This window comes from Ascochyta rabiei, chromosome 11 (genome assembly GCF_004011695.2).
Source record: "Ascochyta rabiei chromosome 11, complete sequence".
Lineage (NCBI taxonomy): Eukaryota > Fungi > Ascomycota > Dothideomycetes > Pleosporales > Didymellaceae > Ascochyta > Ascochyta rabiei.
In genome coordinates, this window is record NC_082415.1 from 1000596 (window position 1) to 1025665 (window position 25070).

The following is a 25070-nucleotide window of genomic DNA, read 5'->3' on the forward strand; positions in this document are numbered from 1 at the left end:
GTGATGTACAAGACGTGTGTGGCGCCTTGGGAACGCCTCAGGCTGACGATTCCTCGCCGCTACCGCCCGTCTTTATTCTCAGCGTCAGCGACGCGGCTCGCTCTCCAGAAACCCATGAATTTCCTCCTCTGGCGGTCCAAGATCCTTGGGCTCAGGCTGACGCTCAATCTCAGCCTGCTCCTCCGCAGCGCGCACCTTGATCTGCTCGTCAAGCACACCCGCTTCATTCCTCATCCTGAACATATCGCCCATGCGCTCCTCGTCCAGTCCTACACCGAGGCTCCGCGCAATGGCTAGGAACTGCTTTTGGCTGTTGAGAGCGCCCGTCACGCCGCCGTGAGCTATGCCCTCGCCGCGTTCAACATCTCGCACGATGAGGCGTGCGCGATCGACGTCACCGGCGGCAACCAGCGCTCTGATGACGGCGGTGAGTGCCCTGAAGCCAGGGTGTTTGCCGTGCTTTGACATGCGTGTGAGTACGCTCATCATCTTGCCCACCTCTCCGTGTTCTGCGTACCCTTCGATTGTGCGGTCGAAAAGATATTTGTCTGTATCTGAATGTGCAGATTCAAAGATCTGGTGGATGAGGGAATCGACAGCTGCGATGGCTGGTGGCGTTTGCTGAAAGTAGTGAGTGACGAGGGACGTGTAAACGTGAGCGCTAGGCGCAAGATTGCGACTCTTCATGTGGCTGATGATGGTGCGGACGGCATCGTGGCTGCCGTATTGCTTCAACAGGCGGTCGATGGTTGTCGCGTAGACGTAGTTGTTAAGACGCAGGCCGCCGGCTTCCAGCTCCTCGAACATCTGAATGAGACGATCGGCTTGATCCGTTTCGGATAGGTTGTCCAGAGTATGATTGTCGAACGCCGCTGTTATGAGCATGGTGTGTGTCGAAATGTCGGCTGGTATCCCATTCAGCTCCATCTGCCTCAGCACCTTGAAGGCTGTCGCATAGTCGCCTGCACGGAGGTATAGCTGGATGAGAATGTTGAACGTGCGGGTGTCAGGCTTGACGTCGAACTGTGTTCCCCATCTGAGGATTTTCTGCGCGTATTCAACGCGCTTCTGCTGCCTCATGTCCTTCCATGGCAGCTGGACGATGGCGGATACAGCGCCATTGACGACTTCCACAGACGGTTTCGTGCAGTTGTTAACTATTTTGGCCGACACAGGGAGGTTTTTGGCGCCTTTTGAGTTCTTGGAGTTTGAAGGAGGGGCGTTTTTGACATTTTCCGCTGACCGCCACCTGTTGCCCATGTCATCAAGGGCTTTCAGGCCAAGATCAACCTGACGCAACGAAATGAGACCATGAACTCGCGTCGTCCAAGCATAGTTGTCTGGCTCAAGTCCTGCGCTCTGCATGCGGTTCCACATTGCATTGAAGCCGTCAAGGTCCTGTGCTTTCTCACAACCTTCGAGCATCGCGACCCATGTCTCCAGTTCGGGCTTAACACCGTTGGACATCATATGATTCCACACCTCGACCGAACGTCTGGCTTGCTGTAGGACTAAGTAGCCTGAGAGGAAAGCGTTGTAGATTCGAGGAGGTATCGAAATCTTGCCGTCGTGCGTGTAGTCCAGTTCAACACGTTTCCAGATTCGCTCCAGGCTCTCAGTTGATGTTTTGGCTTCGACTGCACGCGCTATTGCTTTGAGGTTGAACGACTCCAGATCCGTCGTTGCATAACCGGTGGTTCCTGTTTGAGCCCCTGCACCCTGTTGTCCCAACATGCTCAAGGCTTTCCCCGGTGCTGTCTCGATGTCCCTTCTGATCTTAACTTGCAGTTCCTTCGGCAGCGAATGGAAAGTTCTTGAGTGTACTGAGTGATTGAGGACAGTATTTACTCTTGCTCCCGCCAGAACGCGAGCTAACAAAGACAGGAAAGGCGCTGCCTGGTGTCTCAAAGACTCAGTGGCATTGATTGTCTCGGAAGAATTGAAAAGATACACAGCACAAAATCCCAAAGTCGAACCCCCAATGGATTTGGGATGGTATTCCTGCAAGCGGAGATTGAAGTCCACATTCTGGAACATGTGTGGCAAAGCCTCGACGGCAGGCAAATTCCATTCCGAATTGATAGCTTCCAGCGAATCGTTTCCGTTGCCTTTGCATTGGAAGAACAGCCGCCAAACTGAGAGGAGCTCGAAAAGCATTGAGGACAAATCTCGTTGCAGTGTTGTGCTACCACCATTGGCAGCAAGAATTGTTTGATGGGTCAAAGGCTCAAGAACTCCCTTGATCCACAATCCTGGAGGCGCGATACCGAGCTGCTCATACTTGAAGAGTACAGTTGTAGGAGTGATCTGTGGCTCTCCTTGTCCTTCGCAGAACTTCTGGATGACAGATGCCAGGATATTGGAAAACAATCGTTGCTCGTTGATCATGCGAATGTCTGTCGCGGAGGGCATTGTGAGAGCCTCGCAGTCGGCTGATGTGTAGCTCTGTTCGAACAATGCCCATGCCTTCTCCACCTCTCCGCGTCTCATAAGCATGTGTATACGAGGCGCATACGACTTTGTATTGGGTTCGACTTCATGGATCCCTGCTGACTGGGTATCGTTGCTATTCCCTGTGTCATGCGCTGCACTGTCGCGCGCATGTCGTGAGTATCGCCCGAGCCGTTGAGGTCGATTGTCACTGGCCTGCGCATTCGTCTGGGATCGATCGAAAAGGCTGTACGATCCGCTTTGATACTTTTCTTGCCCAGCTGTTGTATCGTCAGGGTGCGTCTGGGCTTCAGTTTGGTCGGCGTCGTTTTGCGGTTGCTGACTGCGCAGCGAGATAAATGTGGCTCGTGGCTGCCATTGAGGGATTCGGGAAGGTACACGGCGAGGATTAAGCCGCGCTCTGCACTGGCGGCAGACGTACGAGCCCAACATAGCGAAGGATCGTTGAAAGTGGGATATGAACTGGACTGATAGCAACATTAGCTGTGTTGCAGACCCGGACCTCCAAACCCACAATCCTGTAGCCTAACAGTGATTCTGCGTTATACTTTGATATTCAATAACTCCCTCAAGACCACACCGAACCTTTCGACGCCGTTCAAACTTGTCGGAGTGTGTTACTATGCGATCTGGAGCTTTGGCAGGTCTAAAATGCAGCCCTCGCGCGAACTCGAAAAGGAAAGCTCCGGTCGGCCAATGACGTAACACGTGACGCGAACCGAGACCGCGATTAGTTGACTCCAGCGCTCGCTCGGTCTCTCTAACAGTCAACATCTGCTATTTTCTATATATTGGGGCATACAACCGACGCGGCTTGACTTGTATTCTGACTGATAGTTGCCTTACCACAGCTGTTGCCTTCAACAACACCATGACGACTCATATTTCGAGAGCGTTCTATTCGCAGGAGGAACTTGATAAGCTGTATCCTAGAGAATTGGAATTGCAACTCGTTCAGATTGTGAGAGACGAGCTTATATCAGCACGATTGTGTTCTGATCTGATGACTCTCACAGCTCCTACGCCATGGTGAACGTACGCCGGTATCGCCGCGTTTTCAGAATGCAAGTCATGTCTATCGTACCGTTGCACAAGAGTTTACTGATCTCCTGCCAGACTGGATTGCAGCCTTGTAGGTCCGAATCAAATAGGAATCGAGGACCAGTTGCTGAAGAAATCAGATTGGCCATACTGCGATGCCGCCCGGCAGCTATCGAGTGTCATCATGAGCACAAAGGACTTCTCGCAATGGGATCAGCTCAAATATCGCCGCCGAATCGAAATTTTCGGCATGGACGACGGCCCAGGTAATGCGCGTCTTTGGAATCTGCGCTAAATGCTAACCATCCATAGTGATTGCATCGGGACCAAATAACGAGTTCGATGCTATTTGCCAACCAGGAGAGCTTACCGACAAGGGTCGCCAAACTACTATGGCCCTCGGCGAACGTCTTCGTCATCTCTATGTTGATCAACTTCATTTTATGCCTAAGCTCATTGCCGATAGCGACATGATCTATCTACGAGCTACTCCCATCCCACGAGCTCTCGAATCAGTTCAACAAGCTTTCTGGGGTTTCTATCCACCGTCTGCAAGAACTGCCGACTTTCCTCCTCCCACTATCATCACAAGAACACCCGCCGACGAAACTCTCTTTCCTAACGACGCCAGTTGCAGACGTTTCGCCCAGCTTAGCCGCGCATTCGCGCAACGAACCGCTGAACGCTGGAATGACACCGAGGACATGCAGTATCTGTCGAAACTCATTTCAAAGTATATGCCCGACAAAGCCAAAGTAGCTGTGGATTCTCGGCCAAGACTTTCGGGTATCATGGATACTATCAACGCAACAGATGCTCACGGCCCAGAGACTAAACTCCCCAAGGATTTCTACGACCCCAAGGCGCGTGCCATCATTGACAAAATCGCCGTAGAAGAGTGGTTCAAGGGCTACACAGAGTCAGCTGAGTACCGCATGCTTGGTATCGGAGCTCTGCTGGGCGACATCACATCACGCATGACCGGCAGTGTGGAGAAGAACGGGAGAGACGGACTGCTTGAAGTTGGCGGTAGCGGCGGTGAAATGGGACGTGGCCGAGGTGGCGAACATAGCACCAGACTCGCTCTCTCAGGCTGCCACGATACAACCCTTGCCGCCGCCCTGACGTCCCTTGGTGCATTCGAGAATGAAAAGTGGCCACCGTTTACCAGTCACATTGCTTTCGAACTCTTCAAAGGCCGCAGTACATCCCCACCTCCACGACCAACAACTCCCACGCTCTCTCAAAACGCCCCACCAAAAGCGCAAAGCTGGTGGTCGTCTTTGTTCGGTCGCACAAACCCTACCACCCTGTCCGACGCTCCCCAGCCCAAAGGCATTGCACGCAAACCCTTGAGCGAGCTTACGGCCAGTCAGCGCGAAGAGCTACAAGACTATTATGTCCGTGTGAGGTACAATGACAAGATCATGCAAATTCCGGCTTGTAAAGCAGCGGGCAAGCATCTCGAGGGCGATACGACATTCTGCACGCTCGAGACATTCAAGGGCGTTGTGGACCAAATCACACCGAAGAACTGGAAGGTGGCATGCAGTTCGAGACTGGACGCTCCTGCATTCCCCGAGAAGGCAGAGATTGCTGGGTACGAGTGAGGTGATGCGGTTGCCGAGCATCATATTGAGTTTTGCATAGCTAGACTGCTATTACGAAGCAACGCATATTAAGACTTCAATATAGAGCTTTTCCTACCCACACATGAGCTCATCCACTAACTCATCGGTACTTTCAAATTGCGGCAGTTGCTTATCGCCCTGATTCATGTCGCACAGCGTGAAACATCTTCGCGCATCCTTAGCTTCTCTTTGGCCCGCGACAGCCCTACAACTCCTCTGACATTCCCCGTTGCAGGTCTGTTGTCAAGCACCGTAGCGCTCTTCAGAACCATCAATGCGGGTAACGGGTCGATCGGATCCGGATATCCGTTCCCTGCACCCAGGTGTTTGGGTCAAGGAACAGATACAGCGGGGTTGGCCGAATGGGTACCAAAGGAGCGATGGGAAATTGGAGTAAGCAGCGCTGCAGGAGTGAGTAGGCAGATGTATCGCGGAGCGGTCGAGATGGGCTGGTGTGCGGAATGGCAAGGGTTCAGGGAAAAAGCAGTACAATGTCATTAGGGTATAATCGATCCAAACTTCCATTCCAATCTGCACGACCCATATACACAGCATCTCGCCTCTCCTTCTTTGCAAATACAGACGCTCGCATCCGTTTACACGTGTTACGCACGCGTTGACACAGACCTCCAGCGATTTTATCCAAGGACGCAGTTCGTATTAGCCGATGGCATGTGCCAGACAGACCATCGGATTGTATTCCTAGCGAGTTGCGACCGTCGAGTGTCCATGCTCATTGGATAAGAATGTGTCGTTGGCTCATGTTATCAATACTCCATCCGTTCCTCTCTCACATCCTTGTTACGGCTTACGGCGAGGATGCCTTGCTAGACATCTCCGCGTCGACGTATCGTGGCCAAGTGTTTGTGAAGATGAGGTACTTGATACTCTCATACGCGGCGTCGAAGATGTCTTCGTTGAACTCGCTGGGGATAATACTTGAGCTTGACGACGTGGAAGATGTGGTGATGTCGGACTGAACACTAGCCGGCCGGCTTAGTGTTTCTTCCCAGGGGCAGATGACATTTTCGCGTATAACAGGGGATTTGATGTCGTCAGGTGTTGCGCTTCGTGGCATGTAAGGGTCGTATTCCATACCAGCGAAGACATCCTGTAGGACCTTGAAGACCTTGTACTCAATGTTGATGGGACTTTCGGCAGTAAAAGGGTTGATCAGGGTGAAGTAGATGAGGGTGGCTTCGTTGAACATTTGGCGGCGCTGGGCAGTCGATACAACCTTTAGGGACGACCACTTCTTTCGCCAGTTTCGGACTTCGCGTAGGAAGATGGCGTTTTCGGCCGTGAACTCTTTGGTTGCTGCCCAAACGATGAGGGGCTCGATGTTTTGTTCGATGCTGAGTTCGAGGGCGTGCATGGAAGCCTTGGGCTTCAGTTCTCGGAACAGCTCTTGGGCTGACTTTTGCGATGTTGCTGAAATCGTCGACGTGAGTGACGCAGTCTCGGTTGTTGTCGACATGGGTCTCTGGCGAGGTTTTGACTTGAAGGCATCGGCGAGTGGAATCAGGATGAGAACTTGTTGGCACACGATAAGAGATGGGATGAACCACCCAGCTGGTGCAAAGTAGTTCCTGATCTGAGCTATCTCGGGCATATTGGAATAGGTGAATGCAATCCACAGAGGGGTGCCAGGTAAGCTAAGCTTTGAGTCAGCGTTTGTATCGCGAGAACTTTTAGATGTACGTACCCTGCAATTATGGCCAATCGAGTCTGCCACGCCCACGAGTGAACGTCCTGGATGTGTCGAATCTTCCAAAGAATCCAAGGTCCGACAACTGCAGTCCAGAAAAGCTGTACGAATATTGAAGGGATCCTGCCGACTTGTTAACAACGGGACAACTTGACTATGCACTTGGTACACACCATTCGAATCCTTTGCGGCATTCCATAAATCCAGCAACGGTTCCAAAGAAGCCGTAGGTGGCGTGGAATCGGCGCGAGCCAAAGAAAAGGATGATAGCAGGAACGAACTGGACTGATTAGCACACACTTGACCAAGGAAACGGGAGGAGTAGCTCACAGAGAGGATGAGGCCTACAAGGGTAAGGAAGTAGACTTTTGACGCTGCATCAAGATCTCTCCAAGCCCTACACAGCCCCGCAGGCGTATACGATGTTCGCTGCTTACGAGCGCCTTCCAGAAAGTTTCGTGTCATTCGACGTTGGCTTTCATATGCGGTGAGAACCCGGGCGTTGCAGGCTATCGACGTCAGTACGAACAGATTGTCACCGTTTGGTTGATCTTACCCTGGAAAAAAGCCATCCCGGACGGCAAGAAGACGGACATGACCCAGAACTCGGCTGAGCACGGGTATAGCCCATTCCAAGGGTACGCCAGCAAGACGAGCGTTAGGTAGACATGGAGCATCGACACTGCAGCGAAGACGATTTTGATGTTCCTGATCTGTATGCAAAACGCATCTCTCCGTCGATATAGCAATGTGAGCTCGAGTGCTAGAACGATGGTGTACACTATGGCGATGACGACGTATGTGATACCAAGAGCATCAGTGTTGCTTGCCTCGCCGTCGAGCATTCGCGGAGTACGAATAGGCGCCATCCTGCCCATTGTTCGATGATCGCAACGGTGATGGTATGCCCAGACCGGAGGGAGAGGGCAAGTCAGTCGATTGATGTGTGCCTGGTTCTCCGGAAGTAGTGTCGAGGCTCCAGAGTGTCGACGAGGAATGTGAGATGATCCGCAGTAGAGTCAAGCCACAGTCGACGAGCAACAAGACGTGAGAGGATATGTCTATCAGGCTCCACCTCTTTCTTAATACAACGAGAGTGTGGGGAAGGCTGATGGAAGGAGTGGAAGACAGCTGGTTACCGAGATTGCGGAACAGGTCAAGCAGATGTCACATAAGCGAAAGGATGGGGGTACACCTGCCAGGGAGCAGACTGATGCTAGGATCTGATGAAGCAGGATGGAAACTCGCACATGGACTGGGCCTGTGGGAAAGAGAGTAGGCAAGAATCAGTTCAGGCGCAACCCGAGACGATGAGCGGCAAGGGAGGGTAAATAGCAAATCGGCAGCATCCGACCAACTGTATCACCTTTTTTGGGAGGGGTCAACCTTGTGCAACGCAGAGGGAGCATTCGGTCCAGGGAGAGGGACGCGTGAACTGCAGCGCCATAACGGAGAGCCGTGTCACAGGCGCCGCCACTGGTACACAGACTGCAACCTTGCAATACCGATAGCAGGCATGGTAATGCTGCCTCTCCGGAAACGACCATCGAGCTACCTTGAAACTGGATGGCCAGCATGCGGTCAATGGAAGGGTCGATGGTGAGCGGAAGTCGGGATGGAAGCTCGAGGAAGAGCGGTTCAAGTGCGAGCGCAGATCATGGAGTGGTCAACGCCTTCCCCGTTGAGGTTTTGGAAGATCGGCGCGTTGGAGCAACATCACAGACACGACACACCGCGTTAGGCTGCATACCAGACGCTACCTCACCCATATGGGAACTCTTGCAGCCTCTCTGCCGCATCAACCTCCCGATGGCGTCCGGCTGAGGACGCAGGTACGGCTCTCAGCTCTGCTGGCTTGCTTGTCCTTCACTCTGAGTTTTCTGCGCCAGCGCGCTTCCTCAGCCAACAGCTTGCTTGGTTCACCGTCGACCGGCGGGAACATGCACTGCCGTCGTTTCAGCTCTGTGTAGGACCGCGTCTTTGCTGTCTGGCAGCGATCTTGCGTTCATGCAGCCCGTGCGTCTTTCACCCTCAGGTTCGGCTGACAAGGAGCCTCGCCTTGCGTTTCGCCCTCCTGTCACTTTCGAGCGGTTTCACGTCATTCTTTCTAGAAGCTGGTTGCTCGACCTCGTTTCTGTCGAGGAAGCGTCAACGTGGATGTCAAACCTTAACAGCGCGGATACGACGTCCGCTTTTGGCATTGTGCGCATCTTAGACATTGACCAAGAATGCACTACGCCTCTTCCTTTGGATGCGAGAAGACTCTGATCGAACAAGAACATGTGATGTGGGGAAGTGGTGCGGTGAGACAACTCCCGATGTATCGGCCAGCAGGGAGCTCGATGCTTTCCAGCTGTGGCAGGTTGTGTCACTCTTGCGAAATTCAGGGCTCACCATGATCAACCAGAAGCTCAGCAGTGTGCCTTGTAGATGCCGATGGCACCTTCACGTCGATTCGGCAGCTATCCGAGTGAGCAATTATTTCCAAGGAAGCTTTCACCGAGATGTTACACAGAGCGCCACCCCAATATCGACAGTGGTGGCACTTGGTCAGGAAATCTCATCAAGTGCTCTGCTGTGATTGGGCCCCACTCGGTGGCCCTGCGTCGAACGCTCAGCACAAACGTCGTCCTGCCAGTGCCCACCTGTCTACCATACAAACGACCAATAATTTTGCCAATAGCAACACCCTCAGCAAGTGTTGAAGGTAGGACGCCCCGCTTCGTATGTACCGAGCCGTGTTCCCGGGTCTTTGACCGTTTGAGTGTGACACAATTCACGGTGACGTGGTCTAGCACTCTCACAGTGACGCTACAGTCAATCCACTGTGTCATGCGAGCTTTTATGGCATGGGAACTCGACTCGAGGCTTGGAGAATGGTCATTCGATGCTTTAGCGCTAGAATTGCAACCACAGACGGAACCACCACCACGGCATTGGATTCTGATCGGACAGCATATACCACCTGTATTTGACAGCTACCATACCGACACAGAACTACCTCATAATCGACCACGAAGCTCGATGCGGCTGTTTTCTGCAACGCTCGGCCCTTCGTCACGTTCTGTCAGGCACTGTAACGCACAAATCTGCTGTTGGTGTGACACGCGAGATGTATCACCCGCTCGTTCTCCCATACGAGCCAGTCTAGGGTGCATGACACACGTCTGGACAACTTCAGCAGTGTATGCCGTGTACGAGGACTTCAGAATCTTTGCTTTACTGATTCCACGCACATTCTCTTCTTGAAAAACACGCGGCTTTACCGCGGACTCTTTTGACACGCATGTCACATCTGGCAGCCAGTGACTGTGACAGCTGTTCACGACTGTCTCTTGTTTCGTCATGCTGACAAGTCTGGTTGGAGAGCGGCGTGGAATGCTGAGCAGATGCTGACTTGCCTCTCAAGGCGGATCGAGAGAACGTGCCACCAGCTCTATGATACTTTTGACAGCTTCGTGACAGACACAGTCCAGTACTGCTGCCAAGCAATACCCACTCCTCCATACATCAGCCGCTCTCGAAACTCCACCCACCCCACTGTGCGTACATCTGTACTCTTTGTTGATGCAAACTCCAACAATCCCCAGTAGCAGCTACACAACCCACCAACCAGCCAATTCCAAACTCATACTATATACCCAACAAACATAACCACACTCGTCACTGTCCACGACTGACTTATCCTAGTACAAACACAATATAGAGTCGAACAGCGGCGGCAAAGCTCCAAGAACCACCGAACTCTGCATTCTTGGCGTCGGTAGCAATCTGGTTCCAGGAGTCGAGCGCGGTCTCGGAAGTGATACCAATCACCGGCTTCGTACTGAGGGACCGAATAGTCACCAAGCAGATTGACCTAAGCGCTTGACAGCCCACCCTAAACGTCTGGAAGCACTGCGAGTCCGCAAGATGTGATGTGGTCAGGACCTTGGAGACGGAAATCTCCGATTCTGGCTTCGTTGTGTTGGTAGATATACGGATAGTGTTGGGGTCTTTGAGGAAGCGGTACCGAAGTGCGGTCGTTTGAGTGCGGTTGTTTGAGTGCGGTCGTTTGAGTGCGGTCGTTTGAGTGCGGTCGTTTAAGTGCGGTCGTTTAAGTGCGGTCGTTTAAGTGCGGTCTTGCGTATCCAAGCGTTCGTTTTTGACGGGTCATTCGTCGAAAGATGCCGTTCCTTGGACGAAATGCTCAGAGTGAGCAGGCACGAAAAGAGCGTGCGAGCGGTCAAAGCTAGACGTTAGTCAACCTGCCGTCTATGTGTTGGCCTATGCTGGATCGAATGCAACGAGATAGCAAGGGTTTGTTAGCCTTGTAGCATGCTGCCAGCCACTGTGCGAGTACCAGGCGATGATCTTTTGAGGTTTGTATTACTATGTCTCCGAAGCTGTTGTGGCTTCCCTTGCTGGCTATATGCCTTCCCTAGTCTTGAATAACGAAAGAACTGGCTTGAGATCGTGCCGAACAGGATGAATTGCAGATCGCCAATAACATGAAAAGTAGATACGAGAAAGTACAGAATTGAAAATCGACAAAGGCGACAAGGGCGAAGAAAACTTGCAGATCTGAATACGCAGGCAATCTTCAGGACCGCCTGCTGAACGACCATCGTTCATGGATCCGCGAAATGTAAATGTGAGGGTGCTCGGCCTCGTTGGATAGGAATAGTGCCCAGCGCTCCAGGTGTAACGACGCAGGGGAGCGCATTGTTTGCCGGACCATCGACGCCAAAGCTTGTTTTTGGCGTCTTCGTTCCTTTACTGCGTCTTTTTTGCACCTCGCCTCGGTAGCCCTGCAGCCTTCCTCGTTGCCCTGTCGCCCTCAGCAAGCCACTTGCTCGCCTTTACCATTTGCACCACATTGATGTACTGCTTTGCCGCCATGATGGGCGCAGAGATGACCATGCAGATCCATGGCACAGTTGAGTCCATCTTGTTGGCACGCGCCATCTCCATGGCACCGGCGGAGAAGGGAGAAGCAAAGAACATGCTCGGCTTCGGCGCGGCGGGCGAGCCAGGCGCAAGGGAGGAGGGGTTGGCGGGGTCGGCGAAAAGCGTAGGGCTGAGGAGCGGCGAAGAGAAGGAGAGCAGATAGAGAGCGATGAAGAAGGCTTCGTTGAGAGCGCAGAAGGTGAAAAGAACCCACTGTCGCGTGGTTAGCCAAACGTGCTCATCTCGAGTACCCGCCTGGGCATCATGTGTTGTTTGGATGTGTGGAGAGCATACCTTGTTCGAATAGTACTGCCTCAAGATCCAGCTCCGGCTCGCAGACACATCCTTGTGGCTCTTCCCGCTTCCGCCCATGCTCAGCGTTGCGTACATGTGCATGTAGTGACTCGCCAAGTCCAGAGAGATGAGGCCCTGGAAGACGATGCTGAAGCGGGGAAAAGCCTGTGCAAGGAACACAAGCAGACACGATGTTGTGCAGCGGTCGGTAACCATGTCCAGCACGGCGCCAAACTTGGTGCTCTGCTCGTAGGCGCGGGCTGCATAGCCATCGAGCGCGTCGAGCAGGCACGACACGGTGTAGAGGGCTGTGCATGTGCGGGGGTGGAGAGGCATGTAGTAAAGGGAAGTGAGGGCGAGGACGACGCGGGAGTAGCCTGTAATCCATCAGCGCATGTTCGGTGAACGTGAAGGTATGGGAAGGACCAACCGATCAGGTTAGGAACGAACAAAAATATGTTCTCCTCGTCCTCGTCCTCGTCCTCGTGCGTGGGGCGCACAGCTGCGCCATTGCTGTTGATAGGCTGTTGTGTGGTGGCCATTGTGGTGTGCGGTCGCGTGCTAGCTATCTCACTTGCACAGAGACGACACGCGACTTCTTGTGGTGCTTGCGACTGCGACTGCCTGGTGAGACAGAGAAAGAAAGTTGGCAAAGTCGAGACCGATAAGCGATAACGAAGCTGTAGCTCTGCAAGGGTAGTGGACAGGGGCTCGTGTCTCGTGTAGCCGCGGGGTTACTCTCGGTCGAGATAGATGTGTGTGCCTGAGGGCGTTTCGCGTTTGGGGAGGAGCGAGGTTCGGAATGACTACTAGCAAGAGCGGTGTCTGGGAGACTGATTTCGTGGAGCTTTCATCACTTTTCGTCCACCCGCAAGATTCCGGCTGTGCGGCTAGGCTCGAAAGGGGCTTTTCTTGGCGATTCCACCCTCCGCGAACATGTTACGTATCCAGCCTGCAATGCTGACGACAATCACTCATACGTTCTCCACGCGTAAAATGAAGTGAACTTTGTATAACCGAGCGTTGTGCACCAGCTGCCCTGTTGCAGATCCAGCAACTAAAGCCACGTGGTGAGCTACCTAGCCGCTATCTAGCGTCCGCCATGTCCGGTTCGTTTAGAGCTTCCTCTTGCCGTGGACTGCCTTCTGGGTCTTCGCCTTGATGTGCGCATTCTTTTCCTTGGACTTGGCTGTAGTCATGCCTCGGTCTGCCTTGCCCTTCTTCCATTGCTTTCCTTCCTGGCGATCATCCTTAGCCTCCAGCTTCTTCTTGTCTTTGTGACTGAGCTTCTTCGGTTTGCTCTTGACAGAGCCGCCCGCGGCCTTGTTGAGTGCAGCCGCGCCCTTTTCTCTCTCTGCAGCCTTCTCCTTCTCTGTCTCGAACCATGTGCGTCTTGGTCTTGACTTGATCTCGTCTTCGTGCATGATCAAATTCTCACCACGCTTGAGGTCACGCTCTGTGATGCTGAGGACGCGCTCCTCCTTCTCCTCCTTCAACACCTCCTCGATCTCATCTTCAAGGTCCTTGATTTTATTGATCCACTTGTCTGCCTCCTCAGCCGGTACTTGTCGGCTGACGACTTTGGCGCCCTGCTCACGACTGGCCTTAACTGCTTGCTTGACGACCTTGCGATCAGGCTCTGCAGCAAGTGTACATGCGCGACCACTTCGTCCAGCACGAGCGGTACGACCGACACGATGAACGTAGATTTCGTGACTTTGGGGCGCTTCGTAATTAATGACTGTCGCGACGTTCTTGATGTCGAGACCACGAGAAGCAACATCGGTGGCGAGCAGGTAAGACGAGGTTCCTGATCGGAAGGCTTCCACAGCTTGGATACGCTATATCGAAATTAGTAGTCGATTGTCAGGTATCGAACATGAAACTCACTTGTTCTTGACTCATATTACCATGGAGCTCGCTTGCCTTCTTTCCGCAGAGTGCGAACACAACGCGGACCCTATGAGCCTCCTTCTTCTGCCTGAAGAAGATGATGACGCGCTCAGTGTAGACTTTGTCACAAAGGTACATGAGGTAAGCCAGACGCCTATCTTCCTTGCCTAATCTTAGACGAATGAACTCCTGTGTCAGACCTGCAACTGTCTGCTTCTTCGCATCGACCATCAGACGAACAGGCTTGTCCATACCAACACGCACCAGCTTGTCGACTGAGCTGGTCATGGTAGCGGAGAACAGCATCGTCTGTCTTGACTTGGGAATCGTAGTGAGAATCTCGTTCAACTGGCTCTCGAATCCCTCTTCGAGCATGCGATCAGCCTCATCAAGGACTAGAATCTCGAGATGCTCGACCTGGAAAGATGCCGAATTTGTCATGTGGTCGATGAAACGACCTGGTGTCGCAATCACTACATCCGGCCTTGTTTTGAGAACGGCTTCCTGGTCGCGCATTGAGAAACCACCGACCATTTGCGCAAAGGTGATGTCGGTAAACGAGGCCAGCTTTGTTGCGACGTTGAAACATTGGACGGCCAATTCACGAGTAGGCATGAGAATGGCAACACGCGTTGTTGGGATCTTCTTTGGTCGGTAGAGGAGACGCTCGAGGATTGGAATGAGGAAGGCAGCTGTTTTACCGGAACCGGTTTCTGCTCCTCCGACAAGATCTCTGCCAGCAACAGCGATTGGAATGGTCTTCAACTGAATCGGTGTTGGCTCAGTGAAGCCTACAGCCGCCAGACCTCTCAGGATCGGCCTAGATAGCGACATAGACTGGAAAGATCCTGTCAGCTTGCTGCCCTTCTTTCCCTTCTTGACCGGCACATCTTCTTCTGGCGCGAAGAAAGCGGCTGCTTTCTTTGCTTCCTCGGCATCTTCCTTGTCGCTCATATCCTCGTCTTCGGATTGTGCAGCGTCGTCTGGATGCGCCACGTCGGATGCTACGGACTCAGCGTCAGAATCTTGGTCAGCGTCCTCGTTTTCATCTTCTTCAGCAGCGCTAGCCTCATCCTCTGAAGCCTCGTTATCCTCCTCCTCCTCTTCATCCTCCGACTCACTGCCAGCGCCCATGCCGAACCCATCATCGGCCAACAGTTCGTCATCGTCGCCAAACCCTGTAAAGTCACCCTCTTCGGCATCAGACTCAGCAGCCTCCTCTTTTGCCCTTTTGCTGGCGTTGCTCTTCTTGTTCCTCCTTCTCTCGATGATCTCATCTACATCAACGGCAGTGGAGGTCCTCGCCGCCGCCTCCTGCTTCTCTGCGCTCAAGCCCCATCCATCGAAGTCTTCTACAACGCCGGTATCGATGTCGCCGACCGCAAACTCGAAATCCGAGGCAATATCGTCGTTGTCGTCCAGATCTTCACCGGGCTTGGGCATTTCGGCTTCTTCCTCTTCAACCTCAGGCGAGACCGCCTTCTCCTTCTTGCCTTTCTTCTTTTGCTTCTTTGCCTTCTTTGACGCTACCTCCTTCGGTTTGGTGTATACGTCAGGGTCCTCTGTGTATTTGCGTTTCTTGCCCTTGCCAGCAAGCTTTGCTGCCTCATGGAGATCCTCAGCGCCGCCATCATCAGAGACGACATCGTCGTCATCGATCGTAAATACGAAATCGTCCTCCTTAGGCGCCATGGTGTGTGTATATATGTGTCTTAGTTGCGCAAAAGCGACAAGATCAAAACCGCAGGCCAATTGTCGAATTTCGCGGCAGAAAAGAATTCGGGCGGCCCCTAGTGCCAGGCGGTGAAGCAGGTCACGCTGACATCCCTGTTAGCGTCTCAGCGACACCATCTCAAATTCTCAATAGAGGCCGTCCACATCGTTTACAACTCTGGCAGCTATCTCAGCGGCTGAGAGTTCCGAACACGGTAGATTAGTAGTGAACTGTTTTGAAGTATTCAAACTAGTTCCCAATGGTCGCTGTATACTCTACTCTCGGCATCGTCATGGAATAACGTCTACCACATGTCCCCGCATCACTTCAGACATCGGAGAGACTGTACTGCAAACAGTTGCAGACACATGAAACATATCCAGTGGCGCTTTCGGCGCTGTGTTATTGGTAAATAGTTGCGTATTCCCACGTTGCAGCCTTAGTATGCCTGCCTGCAGCCTACAGGCTTCTGCCTGATTGCCTGCTTTCGCAGATGTAGCAACGTGAGTGGCTCGGCCTGAGCATGTCACCAAACGATCAATCTTCTGGACCGCAAGATTCAAAGTCTATGGGCCTATGGCAGCCTTGAGTCACTGTCTTATCCGAGGATGCACAAGTTAAGTACAAAGCCTTGCTAAGCTTTCGATCTTGATTCTCAACATCAGTCTTATCTGGTAACTTCCCACGTGCATGTCAAATCGTCCTGCACTTCCCTTGCGCTTCTAGCTACACATTACTTCTGCCAGTCACATCATGACTCGCTCCATACCCGAAAGATATCGCAATCTTGACCCCAATCCTGCTGGAGATATTGACAGAGGATCACCTCCTCTACCTGCACCTACTACACGAGTCCTGCGCTCCCAAACCAAGACCACACGACGGGTTGTATCACCCGCACATGCTGCCTATATACAGTCCGGAATTGGCAAAGGCAAGAAGACAACAAAACGCCGTAAGAGTCTCGATCCCTGGTATCCCAAACGCAAAGTCAATAAAAACCCAGAGCCTCGTGCTCCACCACCAAAACACTTCACATGCCGTATATGCATCTCGCACCTCCCCAGCTCGGACTTTGTACGCTGGGTCACTAGTAGTCGCGCAAGGTTTCGTACACGACTTGACGCACCAGTCTCCTGCATCCCTCATCTCGCCCGGAACCCATCCCGTCGACACATCGATCCAGTCTGCAAGGCGTGCGTAGGATCCTTCATGGCAGCACGGCTCGAAACCCTCGGCGTGCGCCAAGTAAGCATTGGGTGCCTGGAGCTCGGCTGCACGACCGCCTGGCCTTTGGACCTCGTAGTCCAGTACCTCCCGCGAGACAAACTGGAAGCGTTCAACCTCGCCACTTTCGACCTGTGGCGCGCCGACGCAGAGCTCTTCACGTGTTTATCTCCCTCGTGCACTGCTGCCGGATTCATCGATGCTTCCGCCCCAGGCTACCCACAGGTGCAATGCAGCGAATGTCGCTTCCGCTCCTGTGCAGCATGCGCGACGCCCTGGCACACAGAGCAGACCTGCGCCGAGGTATCGGCCGCCGCTGTGGACGCGCAGATGAGCGATCCCGAGAAGGAAACGCTGCAGCTCATGCAGTCCAAAGATGGCAAACGCTGTCCCAACTGCCACTTGGTCGTCGAGAAGGACGGTGGCTGTCCGTCTATGTTTTGTCCCTCCTGCAAGAAGTACTTCAACTGGGACACTGCTGCGAGTGCTGTGCCGGGGACAAAGAAAGCCCGGCCGGTGCTGAGTGGACGCGGGTATTGGCAGACGCCAGGAACGGTGGTGTGCGAAGTAGATAGATTGGAGGGGAAGGTGACGGACGTTGCGGACGCAGTAATGGGTGAAGGCGCCTTGGAGAATTTTGATCGCTTTCTGATGGATCCGCCGCTGGGAAGGATTGAGGCGGATGGATGGGGGCATCTCCCACTACCTGATGAAGATGATGCGGATTTATGAAAGCGAGGTTGAGACGAACGGGTTGGGCTCCTGGCGTTGAGCCCCCAAAGAGCAAACACACGGAGAATAGTGAGCAAGCAAGACGTAAAAGCGTTTTGATTCGGTTTTGCGGAGCCCCAAGGCTCCAAATAGTAGTGGATTGTTGTGTCTGGCTTTCGAGTTTATATACACAACCCCAATAGAACCAATCCTCAAAGACACTTCTCTGCCTGACCAGAGCATCCTATCCGTTGCTGAGAAATCAAATCTGTACGCTGTGGCAGCCATGCCGCCCTGTCTCCGTTTTCGCCGGAAGATGCATTTCGCTGTAAAGAACGCCCCCCAACCCTGAAATCGAACTGAATCTGATCGCGCAATGCATTATGGAAAAGTGAAGCGAAGTAAGCGCGTCATAGTCGACGCTTTTTGTACAAACCGTTTTGTGTTTCGAAGGTGGCGCACACAAGCTGCCGTTTTTACCTTTTTTTTTGCTGGTTTTACTGTGATCCGTGTAGCGTGGAGCCTGGCGTGGTTTGTTGCCGGAAATCATCGCAACCGTCTTCGCAAAGCGAGAAATGGGAACGTATACCCATTGGCTGTTGTTGGCTCAAGGAGGTAGCCTGAGTAGCCGTAGCTTTGGGAGCGCGTGATGGTGCAACCGTAACTGAGCAGTGCAACGTCAGAGATCTTATACTCAACAAACGAGCATAACAGGGGAAGGGAGATGTCGAACGTGTGCAAGCTTAGCTGAGAAGGAGCCTATGCCGCCGTCGGTGTGGATACCCCGTTGGTGGCATGTTCGGACTGTTGGCGCTTCGCTGCTGCATGCTCGCTGTCCTGTATTAGCACGATTGTCAGCGTGGGAGCGTGAATTACTCCCGAGCCGTGAGGGTACGTCTCGGAGCTTTGAAATTTCGTGTGTTACGCACGTCGAGCCCTGTCTCGGCAAAGTGGCGCTTAGCAGCCTTGTTCGCGTCCTTCTTCTTCTCCTTCTTAGGGGGCTTCTGAGGGCGTGTCTCGTTTTCGCCAAACAGGTCATCGGGGAGTTGGGTGCTGAGCCGTTAGCGAACAAGCTGTGACAGAAAAACGGGCGATCTTACTTGCGAGTGTGGATTACACGAACAGATGTTGTACCTTCTTCGTACGAATTTGCAGTCGTCACGATGTTCCTGAAGTCGCTGACAGGGTACGAAATGTCGAGGGACTTGGTGCCGTCTACGCGCTGGGTTAGTCCCGGTCCGACGATGGGAACAGAGCTCCACATACCAGGCTTTAGCTTCAGGCCAACATAAAAGGTTGTCGTGTACATGAAACCTTTTGGGGGGTCTGCGTTGGCTGAGGAAGACGGTACCTCTGACGCCGGGATCTGGTATTCGGTGCTTCCTTGTATAATCTTATCCGCTTGCTCTTCGGTCTCGAATCGATGGAACCGGTTAATGCCCTTCATCCAAGGTCGCGCGATGTCGATACCACATTGACCATCCTCGATATTCTTGCAAAGTAGGCGAAACTTGGATTGTACTAGTCCGGAGAACGTAGAGTGCGCCTTCTCGGTACGACTAGCTGCAATGACACTCAAGTAGTACTTGTGGTCCTTTGTGAAGAAGGTGTGCTTCTGGAACAGGTCTTTCCATTGCTTCTTGCCCTCAAGTATACCGTTCGCACCGTTGATGAGCTGATCAGCTCGCTCGAACTCCTCTCGCATGACATCCAGGGTCGAGTGCATAATTGTGTGGGTGGCGCACATGGACGGGAACGCGGGTGTGATGATGGGCATCAAATGGGCTCGATCTCCGGGGTACTGAGTCGGGTTCCATACACGAAGGTTCAATGTACCTTCCTCGATATTCTTCAGCATGACAGGTCGCGGGAAAGGCCACTTGCCCATGAGCCTGAAAAACTTTGTGAGGATAGTAGCGCCACAAGCCATAGGATACAGCTGGCAAATGCGAGCGACCATGATGGCCCAAGCAATACCTCCTGGGTAACCAAAGACGGCTCCGTATATGCCTCGCTGATTACTCCATAGCTTGATCGCCCTCAGGGCATGGCGGAAGCTCTTGATCTGGGGTATCGACTGCATGAGCTCGAGGGTGACACGAGTTCCGTTTACACTGCGCATAGCCGTATCGTCGAGGCCACGCAGCATGGTCTTGTCCACGCCCTCGAGGTCTTTTGGTATTTGCGTCATGGTGGGGAGCGAGACGAAGAGAAGATCGATGCTGACTCCACAGTATTCCATCTTGATGAGCGGGACGAACGCTTCGGGGACGGGGTTCATCTCGGTGATGTCCTTCTCGTTGGACATTTCTCTGAAGATGCGCTCGAAGTGGTCGAAGTAGTCTGGAAGGGCGATGTGCTTGGGCGCGACAATGAGGGTGTCGATATCAGAGGCTAGGGAAATGCATTAGCCTGGTGGCAGCTCCATGAAAGACACCATGCAGACTTACAGGGCCCGTGGACGCCGAGGGCGTAGCTACCAAAGCAGAAGATCTTGCCGCCGATGGTGTCGAGCGTCGACTGTGGCAGGCCTTTCTGCTTGCCGACAAAGTGGCAGAACTTGTTGACGACATCTTGCAGGTGCTTCAGCACTCGTACTCTATGCTGGGTCAGCTGATTGCTGTGCGCGTAGTTGGGCGCTCGCCGTACCTCATGTCAGAACCCTCGGGGCTTTCAAAGACATTCTGCCTCTTGAGCTCTTCGACAAGCTCATCGTTCAGCTTCAGGTCGGCCTGCGAAGGCTGCTGGGTGGAGATGGGGGCCGTGACACCCCACTGCTTGGGCTGTGACTCTGCCATGTCGGCGACTGGGTGGTGCTGCAAACGAAGGACGTTCTCGACGCGCACTCGTCTGGAGGCGCGGCGGCGGGCTGGGCGCGGAGAAGAGGGCAGCTGGCAAAGGCTACGTGGTGGAGGGAAGGGTCGCTGGCAGCGTGATCCTGCGACGTTAGTACTGGCGGTATGTGCGCTTCCACATGACGACGCGACCTCAACGTCTGCTAGGATACGTGCAACGAGGAGATGATGTTACCGACGCTGCATGGTGCTGCCGCAATCCGCAATCATCAGAGTGCCAAGATCTCACGCGCCACAACGCCACAACGCCACAACGTCTCACCGCGCTGCCAGCCGGGCACGCGTCAACGAGTCGACTTCTCAAACAGCATCACTGCCACACGTACAGGACAAAGCATGGCGCGCCAACTCCCAGCGCACCTCACCTACAAGACTGCGCTTGCATTGCTTCCACCAGCGGGCGTTACGCCGCCAATTGAAGCCGTGCGTCACGTCCACGACAAGAACTACAGGCGATGGCCACCTCATATCAACTTGATCTACCCGTTCCTTGCATCGCCGTTGGAGACTTCTGACAGCAACTCGCCTCGGTTGAGCCAGGCCATACGTGCACGCATCGAGAAGGCCACCTCTGGCATACGAGCATTTCACGTGTCACTCAACGCTGATCCCCCTGGCAATTTCACCCACAGCAAAACTAGTAAGACCGTATGGCTTGGACCATGCCCTGATGCGACCGTCAAGCAATTGCAAGCTGCCTTGCAAACCGAGTTCACCGAGTGCGACAGCGACCAGAGGGCGTTTACTCCTCATCTTTCTGTCGGCCAGGCAAAGACCAACAAAGTTGCGGAGCAACTCAGCAAGGAGGTCACCAATGCCATCGCCGGTTTCTGCCAAGATCAAGAGGATAATGACAAGACTCTAGACCGGTTTATTGACAGAGTCTATGTGATCGAACGAAAAGGTTTCCATGACAGGTTCACAATTGTTGGCTCAGTCGATCTAGCGCAGGAACAGCATGCAAGCTGAACCTTTCACCTGAAGTTCAGTTGGTACGGAAGCTTCTCAGTTGGTTGCGAAGAACTCCTTCAAGTTCTCGTCAAGCCACTTGACATCTTCAGTACTCTGGCCAGGACCTGGGAATGTTAACCTCAAGCTGATACAAAAGTGACTTGAGGAGGTGGGACACTTACCGCCTGCCCAGTGGCCCCATATGCTTGGAAATACCTTCAGCGTTCCAACGCCCGGTCTCATGGCCTCGACCTCAATCTCCGAGTCCTCTGGTGGAAAGTAAAGATCCGTTTTCGCCGGTAGCACCAGAGCTTTGGCCTTGATACCCTGCATCGCCTTCTTGAAGTCGCCATTGTACGGCTCTTGCTGTGAGCAGTCACCAGCCTGCCACGTATGCGCCATGACGAGCATGTTTTCCGGATCTTTCGAGCACGCCCACGCTTCCCAAAAATTCACAAGGAAGTCGTCCAAGTCCTTGTATCCTAACAACGGTGCCGTCTCGTACAACTTCTCGCGATAGAATGCCTGTGAGAATCCCCATCCAGCATACACGCGACCCAATGCCTTCAGCCCAATCTTGGTGTTTTCCTCGGAAAACCCAGTGTACGATTTCAATCGTGCGCCCTGCAGATTTGCCGTTTCCACATCTGGTCTGGCCACACCCGCTGAGCTTGTCCCCTTTGCGGCAAACAGTGCGCTCTTTACGCCCTCGAGAAAAACCTGGTTATGCAGACTTGTTTTTGCACTCCCACAAAACGGCACACCAAGGTCCATGAAGTTTGGATACTGCGTCATCCACTGGTACGTCTGGCCTGCGCCCATCGACCACCCAAGCACAGCACGCGCATGTTTGATCCCGAGGTGCTTGGTGATAAGTTCGTGCTGTGCACGTACGTTGTCGTAGAAGAGGACTTCAGGGAAAGGGCGCAGGGAGGGCGTATTGGAAGGCGATGAGGATTGAGAGTTTCCGAAGAGCGCAGGAATAATGATGTAGTATTTCGAGGGATTGAGTGTCTTGTCAGAGCCCGTAAGCCAGAGGTTGTCGGAAATTACTGGTCGAAGGGATTAGTTATGAGATCGACGAGCAAGGAAGGAGGTACAAACGGCCAGAGTACCAGGTTGGGTAGATGATGGCTGGAAATGAAGGGTCTCCGAGTGTTTTGTAGGCAATGAATGCATCAGGAATCTCTCCTCCCGACTTGAGCTTGAAGTCGCCAAGCTTGAACGTATCGTAGTCGTTTGAGCTCATGTCGTCGGTCAAGATTATTTGATATGGTTAGCAGGAGGCTTACAACGTGCTATTATACTTCGTCAGTCTCCTCTTCTTCACAGAGCAGAGTGCATTGATAAGCTTGTACATACTGTATTTGCGATTTCCAAGCTCCTGACGCTCGTGATAACCGAGCAATATCCGAATATAGAGTTGCACAACGAGCTTTGGGATGACCAAGCAGGAAACAAACAGCAGGAAGGAAGCGTAGGAGTGGAGTTGATGTCAATTCGAAACTACTGTACACATCAAATACCTGCTGCTGCAGTCTTGGGACCTACGTGCTGCTCCTCACTTGGCCGTGGAGCTGATAACCAGATAGCTCTTAGCGGGGTAGCTCTTGTGGGGTCAATCGACGCTCCTATCCGCCGACTCGTAGCTCGGCTGATAAAAGACGCCGGAGCTAAGCGCGCTGCACTCTTACGGGAGAAAGGGAAGAACACAATTGATGTGGAGTCAGGGTGGAAATCGCATTAGGCCGCTGTTCAGGAGCGTGAATGACACAGAACGTGGACGTCTTGCAACAAACCCCAGGGTGTCTTTGCAACTAGCGAGAAGATGATGCATATCAAGCGGGTGTTCCGTACTTGATCGTGCGTCATCGTAGTCTCGGGATTATATCCGCCGTCACTTTCCGTGCGATTCAACTATCGATCATCTTTTTTTTATGCCGCTCAAAGTGCCGCTCAGACAAACCTTGCTCAATCGTATAAGAGCCTCAATCGGCGCGCCACAGCCGTCCACCTACCGCCACCTAAACATCAACCTTCCCAAGATGTCCTCCAAAGACTACGACGCTGAAAAAGAGATCAAGCGCAATCCGCACGGTGACTTCAAAGCCGTGGAAGCCTCCCGCCCGCCTTTTGACGCATCTACAACCTTCCATTTTACACAAACACCGAAGCCAGACTGGAAGATAGGCTCAGGTCCCAATGATGGCTCCGGTCTCTCAAAGAAACATCGCTCGATAGACCCGTACGAAGAAGGCCGGCCCGTAGTGCACAACTACAAACTCCTGATCAGCGCCATCATCCCACGCCCCATCGGCTTCACATCGACAATCAGCGGTGATGGTTCGAGCACAAACCTTGCACCCTTCAGCTACTTTAATATGGTGAACCACGATCCGCCCATCTTCGTGCTCGGGTTCGCAGGGGGGATGGACCGGGCGAAAGACACGCTCAAGAACCTGCTCGAGACCAAAGAAGCGGTTATCAACATCATCAGCGAAGAGTACATCGAGGCTGCTAACTTCACAAGTATCAATGCGCCTGAGAGCGTGAGCGAGTGGAGTTTTGCAGGCTTGCATCCCGAGAAGAGTAAGTTTGTCAGGCCGGACAGAGTCAAGGAAGCAGTGTTCTCTATCGAGGCAAAGTTGGTGGAGACGAGGGAGTGGACGAGTAAAAGCGAGAGCACGCCAGGAAAGAAGACGGGTGTTACGGCTTTCTTGGAGGGTGTGAACTTTTGGGTGAGAGAGGATGCGATCGATGAGCAGGGGGTGCTTGTTGATCCTGCGGTTTTGAAGCCGGTCAGCAGGCTTGGCGGTATCACGTATGCCAGGACGACACAGGCTTTTGAGCTGCCGAGGCCCGACTACAACGAGGTTACAAAGGATAAGGAAGTTGAGGAGCTGGCGAAACCGAAGGACCAGGGGCAAGAGTAGGTCGTTGACCTCGTCGATATGTCCCTTGCGGTAGGCTTCTGTAAGAGAAACGCAGTCGAGTGCGCTGGCACTGCATAGATGGTGGAGTCGTATAGAATGGTAGATGGAAGAACAGGTTTTACCTCAGCTACACTCAAGTGGCTTGAAAAAGTTCCAGCTCCGATTTTCGTAAATCGGCTCTCAGCATATGAACGTGAAAATGGACATGGCTGCAGACGCGTGCGCATCGTACACGCTGTCTCAGAGCGGATGTCGTCAGTGTAGATTAGCTGCGGGCGTATGTTGACTTGCTAACAGCAGCTGGACAACTGGTCGCACAACAAGAACACCAAAGTGCGCATGGCTGCCGCAACTCTCGCCATGTGCGCAACACCACGCGTTGCGCATCGTGGACATCTTCGGAGATAGGTCTCAACTCACACAAGGCGCAACAGTCCCGCATCATGGACAAACGTATCCTTACCAATCGGACGCCAGCACTTAAAACGCCCCAAAATGGCAAGCAGCACGCCATTGCGCGTGCCGCACGGCTCACTCCTTCCAAAGCTCAATCAACGGGCATCATCGCTGCTGCGAAGGCAGATAATAGAAGGTCTGTTCGCAAGCGGCCGGTCCACATCCGGAGATGAGGCGTCACCACGCAAACAAGCCCATCCTTCTGCTGGACCCTCGACCTCCTTCTGGGAAACCAACAACAACACCAGCAGGCGAGCGAAAAATATGGGCGTTCGC

At 53.2% G+C, this 25070-nt stretch overlaps 10 protein-coding genes across 10 annotated transcripts, besides 4 other annotated features; 4 read left to right on the plus strand and 6 right to left on the minus strand.

The window, feature by feature from the left end:
- Nucleotides 1-84: 84 nt before the first annotated feature.
- Nucleotides 85-2883, minus strand: EKO05_0006903 (uncharacterized protein; the record flags this gene model as incomplete). The annotated part of the gene is made up of 1 exon (XM_038946251.2): nt 85-2883. One exon carries the CDS (start codon nt 2881-2883, stop codon nt 85-87), a length of 2799 nt encoding a protein of 932 aa, XP_038797432.2.
- Nucleotides 2884-3676: 793 nt separating this feature from the next.
- EKO05_0006904 (Acid phosphatase) lies at nt 3677-5102 on the plus strand (the record flags this gene model as incomplete). The annotated part of the gene is made up of 2 exons (XM_038940917.2): nt 3677-3758; nt 3805-5102. 2 exons carry the CDS (start codon nt 3677-3679, stop codon nt 5100-5102), a joined length of 1380 nt encoding a protein of 459 aa, XP_038797433.2.
- Nucleotides 5103-5931: 829 nt separating this feature from the next.
- EKO05_0006905 (uncharacterized protein) lies at nt 5932-7676 on the minus strand (the record flags this gene model as incomplete). Its single annotated transcript, XM_038940844.2, has 5 exons — nt 5932-6778; nt 6829-6954; nt 7005-7111; nt 7162-7340; nt 7388-7676. The coding sequence occupies 5 exons, from the start codon at nt 7674-7676 to the stop codon at nt 5932-5934; spliced, it is 1548 nt and encodes a 515-aa protein (XP_038797434.2).
- Nucleotides 7677-11586: 3910 nt separating this feature from the next.
- EKO05_0006906 (CDP-diacylglycerol--inositol 3-phosphatidyltransferase) lies at nt 11587-12596 on the minus strand (the record flags this gene model as incomplete). Its single annotated transcript, XM_038940887.1, has 3 exons — nt 11587-11973; nt 12055-12431; nt 12485-12596. The coding sequence occupies 3 exons, from the start codon at nt 12594-12596 to the stop codon at nt 11587-11589; spliced, it is 876 nt and encodes a 291-aa protein (XP_038797435.1).
- Nucleotides 12517-12541: a tandem repeat.
- A 573-nt stretch (nt 12597-13169) lies between the features above and the next one.
- On the minus strand, nt 13170-15639 carry EKO05_0006907 (RNA helicase; the record flags this gene model as incomplete). Its single annotated transcript, XM_038940691.1, has 2 exons — nt 13170-13895; nt 13945-15639. 2 exons carry the CDS (start codon nt 15637-15639, stop codon nt 13170-13172), a joined length of 2421 nt encoding a protein of 806 aa, XP_038797436.1.
- Nucleotides 13530-13559: a tandem repeat.
- Nucleotides 15030-15061: a tandem repeat.
- Nucleotides 15427-15468: a tandem repeat.
- A 775-nt stretch (nt 15640-16414) lies between the features above and the next one.
- EKO05_0006908 (RBR-type E3 ubiquitin transferase) lies at nt 16415-17620 on the plus strand (the record flags this gene model as incomplete). Its single annotated transcript, XM_038946252.1, has 1 exon — nt 16415-17620. One exon carries the CDS (start codon nt 16415-16417, stop codon nt 17618-17620), a length of 1206 nt encoding a protein of 401 aa, XP_038797437.1.
- A 738-nt stretch (nt 17621-18358) lies between these two features.
- EKO05_0006909 (Polynucleotide adenylyltransferase) lies at nt 18359-20397 on the minus strand (the record flags this gene model as incomplete). The annotated part of the gene is made up of 6 exons (XM_038940659.1): nt 18359-18436; nt 18529-18652; nt 18700-18814; nt 18866-19993; nt 20050-20198; nt 20249-20397. The coding sequence occupies 6 exons, from the start codon at nt 20395-20397 to the stop codon at nt 18359-18361; spliced, it is 1743 nt and encodes a 580-aa protein (XP_038797438.1).
- Nucleotides 20398-20790: 393 nt separating this feature from the next.
- EKO05_0006910 (uncharacterized protein) lies at nt 20791-21423 on the plus strand (the record flags this gene model as incomplete). The annotated part of the gene is made up of 1 exon (XM_038946253.2): nt 20791-21423. One exon carries the CDS (start codon nt 20791-20793, stop codon nt 21421-21423), a length of 633 nt encoding a protein of 210 aa, XP_038797439.2.
- A 36-nt stretch (nt 21424-21459) lies between these two features.
- Nucleotides 21460-22654, minus strand: EKO05_0006911 (Homoserine O-acetyltransferase; the record flags this gene model as incomplete). Its single annotated transcript, XM_038940737.1, has 3 exons — nt 21460-21530; nt 21588-22457; nt 22510-22654. 3 exons carry the CDS (start codon nt 22652-22654, stop codon nt 21460-21462), a joined length of 1086 nt encoding a protein of 361 aa, XP_038797440.1.
- Nucleotides 22655-23342: 688 nt separating this feature from the next.
- Nucleotides 23343-24338, plus strand: EKO05_0006912 (uncharacterized protein; the record flags this gene model as incomplete). The annotated part of the gene is made up of 1 exon (XM_038946254.1): nt 23343-24338. The coding sequence occupies one exon, from the start codon at nt 23343-23345 to the stop codon at nt 24336-24338; it is 996 nt and encodes a 331-aa protein (XP_038797441.1).
- Between the last annotated feature and the right edge of the window lie 732 nt (nt 24339-25070).